A 15,864-nucleotide genomic window follows, 5' to 3' on the forward strand; every position below is an offset into this window, starting at 1 on the left:
GTCCTGATTTCCTTCTGATTATTTTACACTACGTGCCTCAGAGGAAAGGGCAGCATTTTTAGTTCACGCAGCACTCATCATATTCCAGCTGTCCAAAAAGCAAAAATAAAGGGTTTGAGCATCAGAGTGAAAGAACAGATGCAGCTATACAAAAGGACACAAGATTTGTAAGTAGTGTATAGCAACAGTCAACACTGAAACAATAGATGTTTTGCCTGGGGGAAAACTTCTGGAACCTCATTCTTCTTTCTTAACTTCATCATCCTTTAACCACCTCCATCAATTTTCACTATGTCAGAGGTTAACAAATATTGGGGCACATAGCGAGCCTTTATTAGGGCTAAGGAATGAGGAGATGAAGTGTTCCAAAATTTTATTTCCGAGGAGCTTTTTAATTTGTGCATTGCTCAGCAGTGTTAGGTGGACAAGCCTGTCCAGGCAAGCAGACTGCAAAAAAATCAAGGATGACCAGAAGATCAGAGGGTCTTCAGAGTGACCTTGCAGAGGCAAATCCTGAGGCTCGTGTTGCAAGGCAGGAAGAACAGTCAGAGGCTATGCTTGAGCAAGATGCTGACGGAGACTCCTGAGATGGGGAAGCTAGAAACTTGTGACTTCTCGAAGCAGAGCAGAAACAGTCCTTATCTGCCCTCAGATCTAAGTTCACAGAAGTGGTAGTGTCCTAATAACCAGTGCGAGAGAACAAGTTCCATTAAGGAAGGCTTTGAACTCAACTGAGCTTGAACAGAGTGTTAGCAGAGAGCAAAAGGAAGTGGTGGGTGACCTTGAGGGATGAAGGCACACACTTGTTAAACAGGCATGCTCTTACAATAGGTTGGGGCTTTTTTTAGGGGACCCTACCCATTACATCGCAGAGAGACTGGCAGTAATTTTCCATTCCTTGGACCACTACCCACTGTTGCACATCCATGTGGACACCAAAGACATGGCCTAGTGCAGATCAGGACTACAAAACTCTGGGAGCAAAGTGAATAAGATGGGACCCCACACTTTGTTAACCTATGGGGTCAGCTACGAGTGATGCTCTTCTGGATCTGCTACTCAAAAACAAGGAAGAACTGACTGGAGATGTGATAATCAGAGTAGAGAGCTGGAGACCAGGCTTTAGTGTGTTCAGGGGAATGGTCAGTGGAATCCCGAGAGTCAGCTTTGAAGGGAAGTAGAGCTCAAGTAAGCTAGCAGGTCTTTCAGGACAATCTTCTTCGAGCACAAACTCAGGAAAACAAGCAGACATATCACAAGATGGCCTCTAGCTAAGCAGGTAAGTCATGATTGAACTACACTGCAGAACAACAGCATAAAAGAAGTGGAAGCAGGACTAAGGAGGAATTGCCTGGACACACAGGAACGGTGTTAGGAAAACCCAAGCTTACCTGGTTTTGAAACTGGCAAGGTATGTTATGGGCAATAAGAAGAGCTTCCACTACTATGCAAGCAATAAAAGAATGAACAATGAAAATGCACACCAACTGCTGAATAGCTCAGGAGATTACTGACAGCGGATGCAGACATGGCTCTGGACTTCACCAGCAACATCTTGTGGTCCTTTGTACACAGACAGTTCAAGAAGGAGAGAAACTAGCAGTACTGGAAGAGGATGAAGCCAGAGATCTCTTAAGAAATCTCAGCTTTAGAAGTTTTAGGGAAGACAGATGGGATCTGTAGGAAGATGCTGAGAGACTGTCTGATGAAGGTGAAAGGTTATTCTCTCACATTTCAAAAGGTGTGGAGATCAGGTGAAGTCTCCAACTAAACAAAGACAAATACTGCACCCATCTTCCAAAAAAACTCAGGGAACTACACATTGGTTGGTCTCACTTTTTTCCCTGGGAGGATCATGGAGAAAATCCTCTTTGAAACCATTTCTGGACACAAGAGACGAACAAAGTGACTGGGAAAAGCCAACATAAATTTACCAAGGATAAATCATGCCTGACCAATCTGAAGAATTTATAAGACTTGTAGATGTGGCGCTTAGGGACATGTTTTTGTGGTGGACTTGGCAGTGCTGGGTTAACAGTTTGATTTGACGATCTTAAAGGTCTTTTCCAAAACTGGGCTGGTTCAGTCTACAGAAGAGACAGTTTCAGAGGGACCAAAGAAACAAAGCCAGGCTCTTGACAGAGGTGTATGCAAGGTAACAAGAGATAATGCCACAAACTGAAACAGTGGAGTTCTAGTGAACAGGAGATGAAAAAGTATCACTATGAGGGCAATCAAGCAGAACAGGTTGTCCAGAGAGGTTGTGCAGTCCCCATCCCTGGAGTGTGAGAGTTGACAAGTCTTCCATAGCTTACTTCCCACACTAAACAAGGATGAACTGAAAACTCACTGTACCAGACAGAAATACTCACTTCAAAAACGTTAGCTCTAGAAACCCATCAAACATCAGGTGCAATACTAGCAGTCTGTAATACACAGGAGATTGACTTTACTACTAGAAAATTAATTACAGGATCAATTTTGATACAAAATTATATTTAGAAGTCTGTAATTCTTTCCTTAAATAAAAGACCATGAATCATTCTGGAATAAGTTACCACACAAATTCAAATGTCGTTCCCGCAAATTAAAGGCCGTAACTAAACTGATGTGACTCTGTTGACTTCCAAATCTCCTTTCAGTAGAGCTTACACCAGCTAGGATTTGTCCTAGGATTCCAAACTATGTTTGATAAATTAAGGGACGTATACCAACCTTTATATGTATCAACCACTGAAAAATGAAAAAGTTCAAAAAACAGACGGTTACAAGTCTTGCATTAAATAATAGATGAAAATCCAACCAAGATAGCTTATCTTTTAGTAACTATCACAACTACTTATCCTTTTCACATCATAAAATAAACACCTTAATACAAACTACAGCAATTCTTTCTCTTACAGGCATATGCCTAACAATTTTTTTTGGATTTTCTACCTGAAAAATTGTGAATCCTTGAATCTCCCTGAATCCTTTTCTTCTCAGGCAACTTTTTTAATGGCAAAACTAACTTCCAGATTTGCCATTATCGTGGTTAGGTAACACTCTACATCTCTCTCCTGTTGATGTTCTCCAGTTTGAACACTCTTCCTACTCATCTGCTTGGATGTGATTCACAACATCCTGGCTTCTCTGTGAGAGACCAGAGATCCTTGTAGGTCCTGTTCTGTCACAGAGCAACAGAAGAAAAGCCTTTCTTTCACTAGCTCCTGCAGCAAGTTTGTGACAAATTCCAGCACTTCTCCTGTGTTTGTAAGTACTCAGTCAGGTTTCTGAAAAGAAATTGAGAATGAGATCTGGCAAATTCACATTTATTAACTAAGGAAATTGTGGAGAAGATGCACTTATGTATATGCAGGCTATGCTGGAGAGTCCAGTAACACATATACCCTGGCAGTGCATATAAGTAGATATATTCAAAACTAAGAGACGTGTGGATCAAACAAAAAAAAGATGAATATAAAATTGCAAAATGTTTTCAGAGTAGTTTTATCTAAAACACCACTTGCCTCTTACTAGACCGGGATCCTGTCTCTTGGAACCCAGTAGTGCCTATGTCCTGAATAAACACATCCAAGTAAAACAAACCTCTTTGTGCACACCACTGCACAAAACAAAAATGGACTTAGCTAGTTCTCAAAGGACCAATTCCACAGAATTTGCAGCAGTCACATACTTTTTGATAAAGTTGCTAAGCAAGGATCTTAGAAATTACCAATTTTCAATGACAGACTCTATTCCAGCATTAAATCTTAATGCAAATATGAACTTTGGTCTAAGAGGCAAAGCAAAACTAAAGAGATTAGACACCTACAGTGAGTTCCTACAGGATGCAGAGCAATTTGGTTCCAATCCAGTGAAGTACTCAAGTACATGCTTTACTTTAAATGCATGGGCATTTAAAGATGGATGGAAATACTCATATATGCCTAATGTTAAATATGTCATTAAGTGCTTTACTGGGTTAGGGCCAGAAAGCTCTGTACCTTACAGGAATGAGCTCAGAGTACACCATGTAGCAATGGCATAATAGGGAATTCAGGGCCACAAATACCCTGGGCTAAGTCCCTCTTGCAGTGTCCTATTGAGAAAATCAATGTGAGTGGAGAGGGGTAAGAGGATGTCTTGCCTAAAAGTAATCAGAATAATAACAGAAGGATTACAAGATCAGAAGGAAAACAAACTGCCACTACTCCCTAACATATATGCTTACTATAAATTGTATTCCTACAGTGAAAAAATCCCTGTATTTTCAATTCCTACATAAACTGACAGTCCATGTCTGGGATTCACGTACCTCATCACATTCACACCTGAGCTCCTGCATACACTCCAGTGTATGCAGCAGAGAAGACTAAGACCTGCAGCACCCTACAACACATGGCACCTGCAATGCAAAAGCCAGACTGACATTCAGCACAGTCCACTCACCACAAGCACCAGAGAGGCCTTGCACTTCAAGCGCCCATAATGCTGCAACACATTCCTTTGCTCAAGACCAACACTGTCTTTAAAAGACTGGACTTTAAAGCACGTGTTAAGTACCATTGTTTGCCGCCATTCCTACACATTGCAGTACAACGTACTCCTGACAGCTCTGTGCTACGAGGCACTCCTTTCTGGCCAGAGCCACTGCTAAGATTGCACACACTGCTGCAAGCTGCACACTGATGGACGTGCCACACTCCATCTTCCTGTCAGCTCTGAAGCCCATGTGTTTCTGAGTCCACGAACAGCATATTTCATGACTGCAGGGACTCCCATACTTTGGTGAGAGACGGTAGAAGGATCTGGTCTAAAACAACCCAGAAGCAGCAGCATATGGGCCTGTCATCTCCAAACGTACTCTGCAATAGCCTAGCCTAACCTTCTGTAGTATAAAAAAGTATTAAAGCTGAACTACATGCATTTATTTCTATGTTTATACACCATAAGCATGTATAATTAGCTTTAAAAGGAGAGCTAATTAGCCATGTAATGTTATAAGCCATATTACTTCACAGGACCCACATGTCCTGCTATCTCACAAAATATTAAAATACCACTTTTCTCTCAGTGGTAAACTGCATTTCCTGTGCCAAAATATCACGATCAATAACATCATCATAGTTTGGGACATAAGGTTAAGTAAGCAAACCTTATAAAGATTGTTACAGTTGAGATTCTTCAGCATTGTATCCAAATATAATCTAAATTTCCAGGAGGGATGAGCCTTTTGGGACATGAAAGTAACTCTGGAGTCACAGGAGTCTGATCTGAATCAGACCAATCCTGAAACAAGTGGATCATTGATTTTTCATATTCAGGCCCTGAGAGGCAAAGGGGACAGGGAATTGCCCTGTCCGCAGAAATATGTGCCTCACCTTATCTGCGTTATGTTACTCTAAGAGATCCATGAGGCTGTTCTGAAATTTCTTGCATGAGGTTTTGTCAAGTGTTTAGAAAGGATCTACTGCCCAGGGAGCTTTCTTTTTCTGTTTTGTTTAGCAGGCTCAGAAAGCACTTCTCTAAGAAACTTCACGAGTAATTAGGAATAAACAATGCAAACTGAAATTCCAAAAACAAATAGGTATTTTGGGATCAGAATGAGACTTCAAATTCATTCAGGAAGTTTGCCTTGTGGGAGCACAGAAATCACACAGTAAGCTAGCACTGGAAATCAAAGGATTGGCTCTGGCTCCGTAGTGAGTTTCACTATTTACTTCAGCACAGTTGTCTCACCCACATATGGGGTTCTCATTCACAACCACGTCCTCTAACACTGGCAATAGTCTCACAGCTCAGTAGGGAGAGGAGCTGACTGAATCACACGTGCCCTCTGGTAGTCTGTGTTTGGAAAAATCTCAGCACTGCACTCCGCTATGAGTTAGATTTGGAAAGCCAAGGAGTGACAGTAAATCTACTACACTTCTTTCAAGGAATTTCCAAGAAACTCCTATCATAACACATCAAGGATTCAGAAGTTTAGCCGCAAACTCCCTGGATGGTGAGGGAACTGCGAAATGCTTAGGGCTTGCTTAATGATGCCTTGCTTGATCCCCTTTGATCCTCCTTGATACTTTTCAGTGGTCCTTTTGCCACAGCTCTGGAAAGTCTTCTGAGTGTAACTTAACAGCATGGACAGGCCTTGCAAAAGCACCTTCTTCATCTGAATGACATTTTTACCTCCCTGAATATATTTTTTAGATAATTTCTTTACTACTGAGGCCACAGAAAAGCCAGTAGCCTTGCCTATCCCACCCTCCATGTGCCCAGCTCACCCTGAAAAGGAAGAGAGAGTGTTACTGAAGTAGGTGACCAGGGGAACTCCATGGGATACCACTGTCTGTGAAAATGTAACCACTGCAACAACAAAGAGATATCACCTATTGTTGTCTGCTGCACACAAGGGTTTGGGGAGGTGGCTGTGAGAACCCTCCCAAGCAAGGCCAACCCTGAGAGGCTTGGGAAATACCTACCACTGAACAAGCAACCATAGATAACTAGTGAGTGACAGAGATAACAGTGCACACAGCCCAATGCACAGAGTCAATCTGACGGGTTTTTTTTCATTTCTGATGTAGCTGCAATGACATGAGATGTGGATGCACAGAATAAGGTAGGAGATGCTTTATCTAGGCTGTATGGAAAATAAAATGAAATACGACTTATCTTAGGCAGAAAAGGACACATCGAGAGAGAAGCCTAAGACTCAGGCCCGACCCAGGATGCCCTCACTTGTTCCCTCAGACGTGTCTTTCCCAACAGGTAGTGGGAAGTATACCAGGATTGGTAAGGCATCAGCTTTTTAGAAACAGAAAGAGCTGGAGAAATCACTAGGGTTGGCAGAGCCTGGGCTGATGTGCAAAGCCTGGTGTGGCTCTGAAGTTTCCCCGCAAAGTTCACGTGCCTCCAGGTCAGGGACACCCCATGAGTCATGCACAAAGACACCAGCCACAACAATAACAGCGTCAACAAGTGCTTTCAGGATGAAAGCTTAGCAAAACGATGCCCAGACTTACACAGCTCTTCCCGTTCATATTGAAGTGCGTGGATGCACAGGCTTGTTCCTTCATCTCCTCCATCCCAAAGATGCAGACGGCGGTGGTGTTCCAGGCTTTGGCGCTGCGGCTGTGGCGGAAGACACCCACCCACCAGCCCCGCTCACCCTGGCGGACAAGGCTGGAGGAAATAATGAGGCTCCTGCACCCGCAGTCCAAATAGACGTGCCCTTGCAAAGTAAGACCACTCTCTGAAGAGCGCAGCTGGCGCAGGACAGCCATGCTGGGTGGCTCCGTGTTATTACCCAACCTGGCCTTCAACGTGTAGTAGGGAAAGAAAAGGTGATCCCCCCACTGGAGCGCGTCAACAAAATGCAAAGGCTCCTCCCTGCGTTTGATGATGCCCAGCTCCTCCTCGGACTTCAGGTTGACCATTCTGCGCACCGTGATGACGGTCTCCTTGTCCGACTTCGAGGGCTCGCAGTGCAGGTGGTTTGTATCAGCGCTGGTTGAGTAGGTGGCCGCCACGGCCAGGTACCAGGCGCCGGCCTGCTGGAAGACGACGCCGGCGGTGGAGCCGTCGGGCAGGCAACTGACCACCTCGCTTTGGTTCAAGCGCTGCCGGTAGGACGGCTGCTCCCACACCTGGCAGGCGCCGCCATCCTGGGTCCAGCCGGTCAGCAGGACGCCCACCCCGCCGGCCTCCTCGTAGTACAGCAGCAGGTTGCTCCGCATGCCGGGGGGCTCCCCGCAGCCCTGCCCCGCCGCCGGCACCACGCGGCGGCGGGGCCGCAGCTCGGGCCGCAGCTCGTAGAGGCAGCTGCCGCCCGCCACTAGCACGGCGCCGCCGCTCACCTCGATGTTGTCGATGGGGGCCCCCGGCAGCTCGAAGCTCTGGGGTCCGGCGGCGCCCGCCAGCGCCGCCAGCAGGGGCAGCGCCCAGCTGAGGGCGGGCGGCGGCGCCGCCATGGGCGCGGGCTCGGCTCGGCGCTGCGGGGCGCCTCAGGCGGCGGCGGGCGGCGGGCGCTGCTGCGCCATGGTGCGCGGAGGGGCCGGGCGCGCTGCCGCCGCTGCCGCCGCCGCCGCCGCTTCTCCCTGCGCCGCGGCCGGGCTGCGCGGGCGGGGAGTTCCTCTTTCGGGGCGGGGAGGAGGGGGTGCCTGCACGGGAGAGGTGGGGCGGGCTCCTCCGGGAGGGCTGCCGAGCCACCTCGCCGCCGTGCGCCGCCGCTCCCCCTCCGCCCCCCGGCCCCGCCGGCCCGCCTCGCCGCGGACGGTGGGCGGCGGCGGCGCCGCGGGAGCCCACCTCGGCCGCCGGGCTGCGGTGGGCCGGGGGCGGCGGCGGCCGCCTCGCAGCGGTGTGGCGGGACGCGGAGGGGAGCGAGACCCACCTCGCCCGGCGACGCTCAGTACCCGGTCCCGCACGGAGACTCCTCCGGGGCACGGGGCAGGGAACCCCCCCCGGGGCAGGGCGGCCCCCGTGCGCCCGCTTTGCCTCGCTCCCGGCCCGGCTGAAGCCGCCCCGCGGGCAGTGGGCGAACAGGGGCGAAGGTGCTGAGCGGGGGCAGCCGGTGGCGCGGTCCGCTTGCGGGTGCCGGGTGGGGGCGTGGGGTCAGACTGCTGGGCACCGGCAGCGCCCGCTGCGAGCCTGGAAACCCGTCTTGTCCCCGTTCAAATCGCGGAACCGCCCTGCTGAACAGCACTCCCGTCAACCAGTCCGCCGATGCCACCTTGAGCGGGGAGGTTGAGGGGTCAGAGATCCCTGATTAGATCTTGGTCTTGTCTGAGGTAGAACAAAGGCTCTCGGCATTCTCCCGAGTCCTGCCGGGCACACAAAAAAACTGTCCCTTTCCAGCTGTGCTGCTGAGAGATGAACGCCCATCCAGTGCGCACTGGGGACAGGATGGGCCACGTTGAATGGTGATTTACTTCGTTTCCCATTCTGTCACTGCTGGCTGAGGTTCAGCACAACGTGAAGTATAGGTTGCATGCTGAGCTTACGGTAAATTATCGTTTTGCTGAATGTTAAATGAAAAATGAAAAGCAGCAAAGATGCCTTTCAGTGTTCTCTCTTGGGTGCCTCTGGAAACTGTGGGTGAGGATGGGCGTAGAGCCCATTGCCTTACTGAGAAGAGGATGTAATGTGCAAAACCGAGAAGTCATCTGACTCTCCATTTACGCTGCTTTTGTCTTGAAGTAGCTTGATGGAAGGAATAAGTGGAACTGTAAAAATTAGAACAAAAGTAACCTTTGTTACCAGTGAAGTGCAACATTTTCAAGTAGGAAGTGCAACAAAGTTAACAAATTGTTATTATCTTTCTCCATGACTGTACCCGGCAGCAGTTATTGTGCAAGAATTGATGTTGCTCTGGTCAGCAAAAATATTCAGTAATTTTGCAGTAAAAGGTGTCTAGGACAAATATTACCATGAAATTCAGAGCTCTCCACAACCCATCTGCTTATCTCTTGTATAGTGACTCCAAAACACATCCAAAATCTGCAAAATGTAGCAGAGGATGTGGAACAGAATCATTGCACAATTTTTCTTCTTGCCAGATGCAAAAAGGTGCTCTATGTGCTAATGCTGCCTGCAGCTACCCGTGGAGGACTGAACTTGTAGTCAACATGTAGGCAAAGTAAATCCTCCTGCCTGTATCACCAATATAGGTTGTCTACAGAAATGCCATTTATACATCTTTGCAAAGGGAGGCTGAACATGTCATATACTGGAGTGTGTTACACACTACCTTGTCTTCTAGTTTATTTTCAGTTCAAATATAAAAACTGTCAGCTGATCTTTGTCTTGTTCACAAATTGATGAGGCTAAACAGAAAAGCATATCAGCATCCTAACTGCAAGACATCTCTGATTCTGACCACAGAGCATGTCCAGCAATAGATTATCTTCTGCAAACATCCTTCCATTTGCAAAATCACTGAGCTCTGCATGTATTGCAGAGACCCGTTTCTCAGGCATTATGTTTAGAATAAGACTCATGCACTTCACTGAGTGGCTGGTTTGCTTAAATGAGTGAGGCCAGGCTTGTTCTAGTCTTAGAGAACAGCAACCACTCCTAGGGCTGCAGACTTCTCTGACTGTCAAAACTGCCCAAAAGCAGTGTTCTGATTCAATTTTTGTCTCTTCTAGGACCTGGGAGGACTGAACTGCATATGGCGGCTGTCACATGAAAACAGCCCAGCTGTGTGGGCTAGCAGGTTCTACCACAATGGGATGGGACAGGACGGGACAGGAGGTCACATTCCTCCTGTCCCAGGAACAGCCATCAGAGCACAGTTTCTGCAGACTCTTCCTGCCTGTCACTTTTCTATTTCTGTTTTTGCCTCTCTCTTTCCAGTGAAATGGTAGCTTGGACCAGAGCCTCATCTTGCAACATTTAAGTCTGCATATGCTTCTGAGAGCCAGCTTTGCACTGAGAGTTAGTGGCATGGAGTTTTGCTCTGAGTGACCCATTCTTGAAGCGGCAAAGTAGTCCCAATTCCTTTCAAAGCCCCTGAAGTAAATAGAGTTTCTATCTTCAACACATTCTTCTAGAAGATTCTTCCAGATACCGGAAAAGCTGAGCTTCTACTGATGTTATGGAAAGGGGAGGCTATGGGTTTATTTTGTACTGCTTCAGAGTGTAATGTTTGTTATTAACACAGCAGACCAGAAAACAGCATAATCAGATCATGACTGAACTGATTCCAGCATGAACTGACGCTCATGTTTGGAACTAGATGATCTTCCAAGATACCTTCCGACCCAAACTATTCTATGATACTTCTATAAATATAAGCAGACAATGGCAAAATCATTTTACTGTATTCCCATTGGCTGTCAGTTCCATAATTGTGTTTTTATCCTGTTGTTGCACTGTGTTTTATTTTTCAGGCACTGAAGGGAGGGCAAACAAGGTAGCCTGCCTGTTAATGTTAGACTTTATAAAGCTTTGCTGTCGTAACTCTGACACCCCAACCAAAATTTATGAAAAAAACAGGGAAGCAAATTGAGCTTCCTTTGCTATCCTAAGCAACAGTTATGTATTTCAGCATGTCATGTTAGATCTGAAGTTGGAATGTGAATCACACCAGGACTTGTTTCTATATCTACAAATTTAAAGAGCTCCTCATTAGATCTTCAACAGTGTTAGGCAGAACACATCCTAAATTAAGATTGCTTTCCCACTACAGTTCATCTACCTGCTTCCCTCCTCCTTATTTCTCATCTGCATGCTAAATTTCTCTGAATTTATGACTCCACAGACAATCTTACAAAAATATTACTAGTAAATGAGATTTATTTTTTATGCTTAATTTATGTAGCTTCATTTGGTATTTCCCCTGTTTTGAGGTTCCATGACCAGTTAAGGTTTAATTTGTTTTGTTATTGAATCCATGGTGTTACCTTAGCTTAGTTCTGAAATGTTTTTTTCACAAGGAAAAATAACCATATCATTTACAAAGTAATAATTAGGTAGCATTAATGTTAACAGGTATTGTATCATTATTGTATACTTGAAAATAACTGTTTTCTGGTTATATAGTTAAGACAATTTTCTACTGTAGCTGAACGTTGATAAAATAGAAAGGAAATGCTGGGCAGCTTTTCAAAAAAGCTTTTCTGAGAAGGATTCCTTTCCTGACAAGAGGCATTTGAATACTGAAACTGAGTTTGCAGATTTGGGGTTTTAGTTCTGCTTTTCAGTCTTGTTTCTTTTTGTTTAGATTTTTTTGGCTTAGATTTTTGTTTAATCTCAAAGTTACTGACCATTTTACTTTTTTTTTTGGTCTTCACAAGTAGGAAATGGCAGATTCAGGAACAGGACTATGCTCTTTGGGGATCTGTATGGGGTGCTGTCAGCCGCAGCCAGCAGTGATATGTCCGTGGGCTCCAGGGAAAATGTTGCTTTTCTGGAGTCCCACTAATGCATCTGATCCATTTGCCCAGGGAGATGCTCCTTTCTGATGAAAGGCTGGAGCTATAGGCAACTCCTGGGCATCTGTGACATAGCAAAATGCTCTAGACACTGGTTAATGCTTCCCTTCATGGGACTGGCATGTTATAACTGTATTGAGTTTGTGTGGCCAGGTTTTGGAGGGGAAAGGCAGGGGGGCTACAGGGGTGGCTTCTGTGAGAAGCTGCCAGAAGCTTCCTCCATGTCCCGCAGAGCCAATGCCAGCCGGCTCCAGAATGGACCTGCTGCTGGCCAAGCCTGAGCGCATCAGGAATGATAGTAACACCTCTGTGAAAATATATTCAAGAAGAAGAAAAAAAACCTTATTGCACAGACGTAATTGTGCTCATAGAAGAGCAGAGTGAGAATATGGGACAGGAACAACCCTGCAGACACTAAGATCTGCAGAAGGAGGGGCAGGAGGTGCTCAAGGCACCAGAGCTGAGGCTCCCCTGCACTCACAATGCAGATCATGGTGAAACAGCTGTGCCCCTGAAGCCCATGGAGGGCCACTGATATGCAGAGATCACCTGCAGCCTTGGAGCAGACCCATGCTGAAGCAGGTGGGTGTCTGAGAGGAGGCTGTGAACCCATGGGAAACCCGTGCTAGAGCAGGATCCTGGCAGTGACTTGTGGACGTGTGGAGAAAGGAGCCTACACTGGAGCAGGTTTACTAGTAGGACTTGGGACCTGATGGGGAATCCATGCTGGAGCAGGCTGTGCCTGAAAGACTTCCACTCTGTGGAAGAGTGGAGCAGCTCGTGTAGAACTGTTGCCCATGGGATGGACTCACGTTGGAGAAGTTAATTGAGAACGGTTTCCCTTGGGAGGGACCACATGCTGGAGCAGGAGAAAGACTCTTCTCCCTGAGCAGCAGCAGGAACAACGTGTGATGAACTGATCATAACTCCCATTCCCCCACCTCCCTTTGCCACTGGAGGGGAGGAAGTAGAACTTGGGAAGGAGGGAGGGGTGGGGGGATAGGTGTTTCTAAGATTTACTTTACTTTTCATTGTCTTGCTCTGGTTTTGTTAGTAATAAATTCAGCTAATATCCTCAAGATGCGTCTGTTTTGCCCATGATGGTATTTGGTGAGCGATCTCTCCTGGGCCTTATCTCAACCCATGAACCCTTCATTATATTTTCTCTCCCCCGTGGAGGCAAGTGATAGAGGAGCTTTAGTGGGTGCCTGGTGTCCAGCCAGGGGTCAGCACACCACAACATCAAAAGACTCAGCCTACAACTAACTGAAACTGGAAATGTAGGGATGGTTTCTGAATATCAGAACGGGGTCCTTGAAGAAACTTTTAACAGGAGCAGTGACTACAGAGCACGGCAATGATTTTAGAGTGGAACTTCATGAATTCTATGGTGGGGGTGTATGACATGGAAACCTGTAGAAAATTTTTGACCCAGAAGGCTCCTTCCAGTGCTTGATTATTATGTCAAACTGTTTTGGAAGGGTGATGCCTGGTATTACTCAAATGCTTTTAAAAGTGACCCAAGCTCTTGACCTGGCTGTGTCTTCAGTCAGAGGTAATGATCATTCAGTGGAGGAGCCTAAGACCTAGAGCAAGGTGTAAAGGAAGAGCAGTTGATGTGGCCCTTTCTGTATGAGCCAAAATACAACGAGAACTTCTGCATCAAGTCAATTCCTCAGCCTTAGACAAACACACCATTTGTCAAGGAGAAATTTCATCTGCAGCACCTAACTGTGCCAGTAGATAAGGAAAATTATCAAGAACTTGTTCTAAACTCCTCTTTGTTTTTCCCCTTTGAACATTTACACTTGCAGAGGAGATACTCAATTGAAGGCTTACTAAACCGTTAGATGGTCAACAGGTTTTCTATTTAAGCTGTCTAAACCAGCCCATCCAATTTGAATGAGTCAGCTGTAGGAGAGGCTTGTGTAGGTTTTCCTGCTGGCAGATCTGAAGGGATGCTAAATTAAGCAGAGGGTTGTGGGTATTAAGCTGGATATGGCCAAGAAGTGCAAAGGAAATGGTGGATAACTACCAAGAATCTCAGTTAAGAGACTGTTAAGTTATCTGCATTAGGGTGTTGTAGATATGAACTGAGGCTGCAAGATGCATACATCCTTTTTACAGATGCCTTGAGGTGTTTCTTAGTTGAGCTTTTTATTAAAAACTCATCATCTTTATTACCGCAGGCCTGGTTCCTACGGTATATCAACCGTGTCACCGTGTCCCGCAGCTATAGGGAGGAGGAGGAGGAGAAGATCCAGCAGGCAGGAATTGTGCAGCAAGATTGATTTATTTAATTATTTTACAAACTCTTTTATAGACTTTTTTCTTCATAGTCTAATTGGACAAAGGACCAGCCACCCCTTGGGGGTGATTGGCCAAAATCCTAAAACATCCATTATCAAAATATTTTCTACTATACCATAAACAAGACTTTCCAAGGTTGCAGGTGGCTTGGTTGTTTACATTCCCTGCTACCTCTTCTGTGAGAAAGAAAAGTCTCTCACGGACTTAGAAAATTAACAAGAAGATCCTCACTAACAGCATTTTTGTACCTACAATCTTTCATTGCACAAAAACACCATAGTACTGCTTTGCATCAGCTTAGCCACTTGCAGAGTCACCATCTGCCTAAATCCTTAATGTTTTCCTATCTCTGACACCTTTCTCTTAGTCAGTTTTGTCCTCATCCTATTAATTTGTGTTCTGGTTCTGACCAGGACAGGGTTAATTTTTTGCAGTAGGACCCCAACATTATTCTATACAACCTCATGTCATTGCTGGGGACAGAGAAAGGGAGTCTCTTCCAGGGAGAAGGGATTCCTTCTGGTTGAGTAAATGTGGTGGAGGGCCCACCGGATATTGTTGGGGTGGTTTTCAATGTGAATGATTTCTTTTTTTGTACCCTCTGTCATTAGTATTGTTGCGGTTACTGTTTCTTTTCTTATCTCATTGCTGTTTCCAGTAACTCGTTCTTATCTCAACCCATGATGTTTGCCTTTGTGCCTCCAATTCTCCCCTCCAGCCCGCTGCAGGGGGAGACGGAGAGGCGAAGCAGGGGAGCAAGAAAATTACATGTGGTTTGGAGAGTCTCAGTGGGGGCACTGGATTGGGGTGTACCATTCCTAAACCACAATAGTTTCTAACAAACATAACATTTAATGACTATATCAAGAATTTTTAATGCAGAAGTGTAGCAAGAAAAAAAAAATTTTTAAATTTTGCACTTGAATTCAATAAACTTTCACCTAGTACAATTTGAAAAGTCTGTGTCATTCCACTAATAAGACCCTTCAAGTCATAGAAAAGTTAAAATGCATGCTAAAATATGTTAATGAAATTTATTTCAAATTAAACTTGGAATACTCACTGAAAATTGAAGAAAACCAAGTGCCCAAAGTTGGGGAATAAGATGCTGTAATCTCCCTCAAGGATAAACAAAATGACGGACTGCTTTAAAGAATAATCATCTCAACTTTAATTACAGAATTAGTGCAAAAGCCATCCAGTGTAGCATTATCACATACTGGTATGCTCCAGGATTAGAATAGGTTCTGAATGGATCAATTACTATTTATTTCCACCATTCTTTTCTCTAATTTCCCCAAATGGTACCAATTTTGTGCAAGTCCACTGCATATTTGAGTAAACACACTTACTGTTATTTATAACTCTGCCTTTTGGTCACAGCCAGAGTTCTATAACCTGAAACAAAATTATTACCTGGGAATTGAATCACATTACAGATATATGCCACTGCAGCAGATGTATGGGGTATTTGTTAACTTCAAGAGAAGGGTACTAAAGGTTATCAAGAACAAAGGAACAAGCCATAATTATATATATGTTCCAAAGTATTAAAATACCCTTCCACTAATCCTGACAGTTACTTACAATATAAAGTCTTACTTTTGCTTGCTGTTAGACCCACTAGCATCAGCTGGATCTA

General features: G+C 45.4%; 1 protein-coding gene and 1 long non-coding RNA gene across 2 annotated transcripts in view; one reads left to right on the top strand and one right to left on the bottom strand.

Annotated features, from left to right (window-relative positions):
• The window catches only part of PLXNC1 (plexin C1), a 71,014-nt gene extending 63,065 nt beyond the window's left edge, over nt 1-7,949 (bottom strand). The window contains exon 1 of the mRNA XM_032107836.1: nt 7,002-7,949. Coding sequence (XP_031963727.1) covers nt 7,002-7,949 — 948 coding nt within the window. The remainder of the gene's footprint in view (nt 1-7,001) is intronic.
• A 366-nt stretch (nt 7,950-8,315) lies between these two features.
• Nucleotides 8,316-12,991, top strand: LOC116443613. Its single transcript, XR_004240001.1, has 2 exons — nt 8,316-8,528; nt 10,125-12,991. It is a non-coding gene; the product is annotated as an uncharacterized LOC116443613 (long non-coding RNA).
• Nucleotides 12,992-15,864: the final 2,873 nt, after the last annotated feature.

Source organism: Corvus moneduloides, chromosome 4 (genome assembly GCF_009650955.1).
Source record: "Corvus moneduloides isolate bCorMon1 chromosome 4, bCorMon1.pri, whole genome shotgun sequence".
Classification (NCBI taxonomy): domain Eukaryota; kingdom Metazoa; phylum Chordata; class Aves; order Passeriformes; family Corvidae; genus Corvus; species Corvus moneduloides.